Consider the following 6,324-nt stretch of genomic DNA (forward strand, 5'->3'; position numbering starts at 1 on the left):
AAACTCATATTTGCAACAAAATGAGTACCTTGAGAAGATATGATAGATGAGATGGCATTACTACTTCTCTTGCCTTTGACTAAATCATGAAAAAAGGTAATTTAATCACCCTACTTAATCTAAGTAATTTTGGACTTTTACTTCCAAAAAAATATCCTCCCTCAATTCCCATTCATATACCTCTTGAGAAAGAACAATTCCTATTGTAACCTTTTCAAAATCATACCAAATGCTCTTTATCTAAAAGTTAATCTCATTTAGATTTTCTTACACTTGTCTCTTTTGGCAAAAATTGTTACCAAAATTGAGTCTATTCCATTTCTTAAGCTTGAACTTGACAAATTGAAGCCTTTTAAAGAACAAATATATTGTAGTACTAAAGTAGGTTTTTCCTTGCAACCACCAAATTTCCATATATCTCTTATTAACTAATCACAAAACAACATTAACTGAATCTCAAAAGGAGGTTTCTTAAGAGTTGAGAAAAGAGAAGAAGCAAATTTAATGTGTCGATGATCGAAACTATGTTATTTTAAAATTTAGGACAACTACAAGATTGACATAGATTCAAAAGTAAAGATGAATCTCATCCAATATATAAGATTTATTCCATACCCATTTATTATTTAACAATGTTAACTCTAAAACTTGATTTCACCTATATCTAAATTATCTAATTATGTGTATGAGACAATAAATATCTTTTAAATATTAGTACACTAAAAAAATAATTATTTTAAAAAACCTTAAAAATTTGTTATATCATTAAAGTGGACAAATAATTTTTAATCTTGTTATCATTGAAGTAGGAAACATAATATAAACTTATCCTTATCTTAGATTAAATTGTTACATTGTATTCTACTAAGGTTGATTTAATTTATGATAAGAGAGGTGGATAATAAGTTTGAATATGGGACATACTGTGATTTTAAATAATTTTGGTAGAGTCATTTTAAGAAAGATTAGTTGTGGAATATGTTAAAAGGTTCTTAGAACAATTTAGTTTTAGTAAGATAATAATTTTTTTATTTTTAATAAATTTGTCTATTAAGTAAATTGAAAAATAATTGTCAATGGAAATCCCTATTAGGATCCATTACTTAAATTTTAAAAGTAAGTTTAATAATTTGGGTATGTAGTTTGAGGATACTGGAATTCTAGTGATCTTGAATGGTTTTTTTTTTTTCATTACATCAACTATCTTAAGTAATAATTTATCTAATAGAAATTATTTATGTCAAAAATAGATTATGTTAATAAACAAACTTTTAGCATTCATGGGAATTTCACGTTAACTTGAGATTGTAATGCACATCTATTTATGCTTTAAATTGTATGAGTTTTTGGTGATAATGAGTCAAAAAATAGTTATTCTGATTTTCTTAGCATGAAATTTTTTTCTAGCTTGATAGATATAAATTTAAGGTTTTTTCTTAGTTGTTATTTTATGTACATAAAAGAGTTCTCTATTTGATTTGTGAAAGATAGTGATCCTTCTCATAAAACCTATACATAGCCACGTTTTATAGAATGTTCCATAATATTATATTAGTGTTAGCATTTGGATCCATATTTTGTATCCTAAATTATCCATCTTGATTGCTTGGAACATCTTTTTTTTTTCCCTTGGTTGTTAGAAAGATAAATTGTGGATATATTCAAGGATTTTTGGACACTGCACTCTCAATGTAAGCCTATTTTATTCATTATAGTTATATCTACATTCATGCTTACCACTTTTAATATTTTAGATTAGATAGGTCCTTCCTACTTTTACAATTTTTAATCAATTTAAAATCACATTAGTTTTGAAGTTCCTCCTTATTTCAACTTTGAAGTTAATTCTATTAAATGACAGATTTGTGTGTGTATGTGTGAGTGTTCTCATCTTGAACTCCAATCTATGTCCTTGTCATTATGTCTCAAAAATAGTTTTAGATAACTTATTCCATTTGAATCAAAGCAATCTAAAATTTCTCCCATAGGTTACCTCTACTTAGAATCACTTCTCTAAAAAATATCCATTTTTAAAATTTTCATGCTTATTAGTGTATCTAGTAGAATACCTTATTTCATAATAATTTCTTTAAATATAATCCAAATAATCTCAAAATCTATATTTTATTAGCTCAATATATATTTGATCAACCAATTAGAAGTTAGATAAATTATCGCTTAATTGCAACCCTTGGAGTGAACTTGGGGTCCATAAAATTTAATTTCATAATAATAAATTCTTCAAATGAGCTTAAACATAGAATTAGGTGGATCTGATAGGTACTTTATCAACCTTTCTAAAAACCATATCACTAGATTGAGAGAGATATTTTCCTCCTTGCTTAACCTCACAAATTATAAAAAGGATTACATTTTTTTCCTTTCAATTTTAAGATCATGCTTTTATATCACATGTATTAAAATAATTTTCACAAGAGAAGAACTTTATAAGAAATGTGCTACAAATACTTGATAATTGCGTAAAAATAGTAAGCCACTTTAAGGAAGCAAATCTCCACAAGTCTATAAGAAAATCATAATTTTAGTAATATGATGATCACAAAATAACGACTAGTTCTTATACACAATATATATCAACAACCTAGTGTAATAAATGAAAAGATTGATTGAATATTTGAGAATATGTGAATATGCAAATGGGATATGATATTGATATGTAGGAATATGTATAATCCATAGATAAGTGGCAAATTGTTTGATCAAATGGACTGTAGGGTTGGAATATAATGGATAGAGGGCAATTATCTATGAGGCACGTCGCCCTTCTTGTTTTGTATCTACTTCTGTGATTGACTAAATTTTTATTCATCTTTTAGTTAAAAAATATATTAATATATCAAGACACTCTCCTCAAAATACATGTAAACTAAATTTAGAAAAACAAAATACTAATAAAATTTCACCATTACAATATTGTTCTATTTTATTCAATAGGAGAATCCGATTAACATCTCATTTGAAGGTTCATCAACGTAGTCCCGACATTGACATAAGTTAATAAGGAATCTTGTTTATAAAAAAATTCTATCTCAATAATTCAACGTATAGTGAATGTGCTCTGTTTCTTATCATCTCCCACAGACTTGCAATAAAGTTAAATATTGTACACATTCAAGCGCTGTCCATCTGTTCTGCATCATTCTAAAGTTAATAAGAATGAAGATGATGCTGCTTCCTCTGCTACTCTTTTTCTCTGCACTGCCTGCTCTTATAGCAGAATCTTCTAATTATTCTGATCGTGAAACTCTGACTGGTTTCAAGGCTGCTCTCTCTTTCGATCCATATAATTCTTTGCTCGATTGGTCTCCCGGTAACATATTTTGCAATTGGACTGGTGCTACCTGCTCTCCTCCTCCCCAGCGTGTGGTTTCCTTGAATCTCACAGGTATGGGATTACTTGGCCCCATCTCTCCATTACTGGGAAATCTTTCCTTCCTTAGAGTACTTGATCTCTATAATAAGAGCTTCCAGGGCCATATTCCATACCAATTTGGAAGAATTCTAGAAAGTTTTGGCCAATTAGGAAGGCTTGGATTGTTGTCAATTAGTGAAAACATTCTTTCAGGGTCAATTCCAGAGAACTTGATCTTCATCGCAACCAACTGTCAGGGGAAATACCTGCTAGTTTAGGGAGATGTCAAACTTTGGAAAGGCTGGACTTGGCTTTCAACCAACTTACAGGAAATATACCTCCTGAAGTTGCAGGTCTTCAGAATCTCCATATCTACTTCAACCTTTCCAACAATTAACTGAAAGGTTCAATCTTGGATGTGAGCAAAATGGTTATGGTTTTAGCTATAGATTTATCTCATAACCATTTCTCTAGTGGCATTCCAAGCGCTCTAGCAAGCTGCACGGCTTTAGAATATTTAAATATTTCTTGGAGTGTATTTGAAAGCCCGATTCCAGCGTCTCTGGCAACACTTAAAAATCTTCAAGACATGGACTTTTCCTTCAACAATTTGTCAGGTACAATACCAGTGGCTTTGCAAGACATGAAAATGCTTCACCATCTAAATCTATCTTCAAACAGGTTAACTGGAGAGGTTCCAAAGGGAGGGGGTTTCTCAGATCTGGGCAACTCGGCAGTTGCAGGAAATCCTGGTCTCTATGGTACATGGATAAATTTACCACCGTGCCCTAATTTCAAGTCCAAGCACAAAGGGTTATCAGTCTCCCATAAGGTAACAATTGCTGTTCTCATCAGCATTGTAATATTAATCCTGTGCTTTCTCTCACTTGCATTTTCCTATAAATGGAGATTTAAGAGGCAGAGCATCTCTACTGATAATGTAGAAGACAGTGTCTCTAGTGAAACTGACAGTGGAGATCAGAGTACCCTTGATCTCCATGTAGAACCCACAAGGATTTCATATGAACAACTTGTGAGTGCAACTCTGCTGGGGAGGGGTCGCTTCGGATCAGTCTATAAAGGAACTCTGTATAATGGGACACATATTGCTGTCAAAGTTCTTAATTTCCAAGATAAAAATGCCCATAAAAGTTTTATTACAGAATGCAATGCACTGAAAAGAGTTCGACACCGCAATGTGATAAAATTCATAACAGCCTGTTCCAACCCTGTTCTTAAAGCTTTGCTTCTTCCATTTATGTCAAATGGAAGTTTAGATAGGTGGCTGCATCCAGATGGAGGAGATGAATGTAAACTAGACTTAAATGATAGATTAACAATAGCACTAGGAATAGCCCAGGGGATGGAGTATCTGCATCATTATTGTTTTGTGCAAGTGATACATGTGACCTGAAACCAAGTAATGTGTTAATGGGGGATGATATTACTCCGTATATAGCAGACTTCGGCATTGCAAAAGTGGTTTTTGGGGACTCTCTTGATTCATTGGCTTCTACAAATGCACTTCAGGGATCTTTTGGTTACATGGCACCAGGTACAGGTTCTAGTCATTCTTATCTCTATATTACACTAAATTCATTTTATTTATTCCATCACTACATAAAATGCACTTTGAGAATTACTAATGAATGTATTATCTGTAGAATATGCAATGGGTGGAAAAATTGGGACAATGGGAGATATATATAGTTATGGTATTTTATTGCTGGAGCTTTTGACGAGGAAGAAGCCAACAGATACAATGTTTATTGAAGGGTTGACTCTTCCTAAATGGGTATTTTAGCATTAAATCATTAGGCTGTTAGTTAGGGTGGTAGTTAGTTATTTTATTGCTCTCTCTCTTTTGCAATCCCATGCCATGGTAGAGGGTCTTCCTCCGCTCTCCTCTTCGTTGCCTGTCTGTTCTGGTTGTCTTGCAAAGAAGCAGCATCACGATGACTTTCCGTCCAGTTCCTATCATGCCACCGAGCATCTTGCTCTTGTTCATACTGATCTTTGCGGGCCTTTTCCTACATCTTTTTCAGGGCTGCCGTTATTTTTAGTTATTTGTTGATGACTTCTCTCAAAAGATTTGGGTTTTCTTCCTTCATCAGAAAAGTGAAGCTTTCTCCCGCTTTCATGAGTTCTACCATCAGGTTGTTCGTGACTTTGGCAAGCCTCTTCATGTTCTTCGCTCAGATCACGGGGGGGAATTCACGTCTCATGCATTTGAGGAGTTCTTGCAGGCGTATGGTATTAAGCATCATTTGACTTCTCCCTATACCCCTCAACAGAATGGTGTTGCCGAGCGGCACAATCGGACTGTTTTAGAAATGGCTCGTTGCATGCTTGCCACAGCCAAGCTAGGTTAACAATACTGGGCTGAATAAGTTCAAATTGTTGTGTATCTTCTCAATCGGGCTCCGACAACGGTTCTTCAACATCAAACACCTGAAGAGGTATGGAGTGGCCATAAGCCATCAGTTTCTCATTTGCGAGTATTTGGTTGTACTGCCTATATGCATGTTCCAGCTCAGAAATGCAAGAAACTAGATTCTAAGACACATCCATGTACCTTCTTGGGCTATAGTTCACAGTCCAAGGCATATCGTCTCTTGGATCCTGAGACACATACACTTCTTGTTAGTCATGAATTGGTATTTGATGAAACAACTTTTGATTCTCGCTTTCCTACATAATCTCCATCCTCCTCTCATAAGATTTTTTCTCTGACTAATGATGAGTCTGAATCACCCAGTGCAAATGAAGGGTTCCAGGATGATCTGGGTATAGTGCAGAATTCTGAACATTCTACCGGTATAGAGACACACAGTCACACCAGCAAAGAAGTGCAATCATTACTTCGCGATTCTCACTTGAGTTCTCTTCCTGATCTTTCTACCAGGATATAGACCTGCAGTCACACTAGAAATGAAGTGAACTTAGCATTA

The 6,324-nt window shown here is 33.7% G+C and overlaps 1 protein-coding gene across 1 annotated transcript; it reads left to right on the top strand.

The window, feature by feature from the left end:
* The first annotated feature begins 3,800 nt into the window (after nt 1-3,800).
* Nucleotides 3,801-4,787, top strand: LOC131027250 (putative leucine-rich repeat receptor-like serine/threonine-protein kinase At2g24130). The gene has a single exon (XM_057957268.2). It carries the CDS (start codon nt 3,801-3,803, stop codon nt 4,785-4,787), a length of 987 nt encoding a protein of 328 aa, XP_057813251.2.
* Nucleotides 4,788-6,324: the final 1,537 nt, after the last annotated feature.

This window comes from Cryptomeria japonica, chromosome 4 (assembly GCF_030272615.1).
Source record: "Cryptomeria japonica chromosome 4, Sugi_1.0, whole genome shotgun sequence".
Lineage (NCBI taxonomy): Eukaryota > Viridiplantae > Streptophyta > Pinopsida > Cupressales > Cupressaceae > Cryptomeria > Cryptomeria japonica.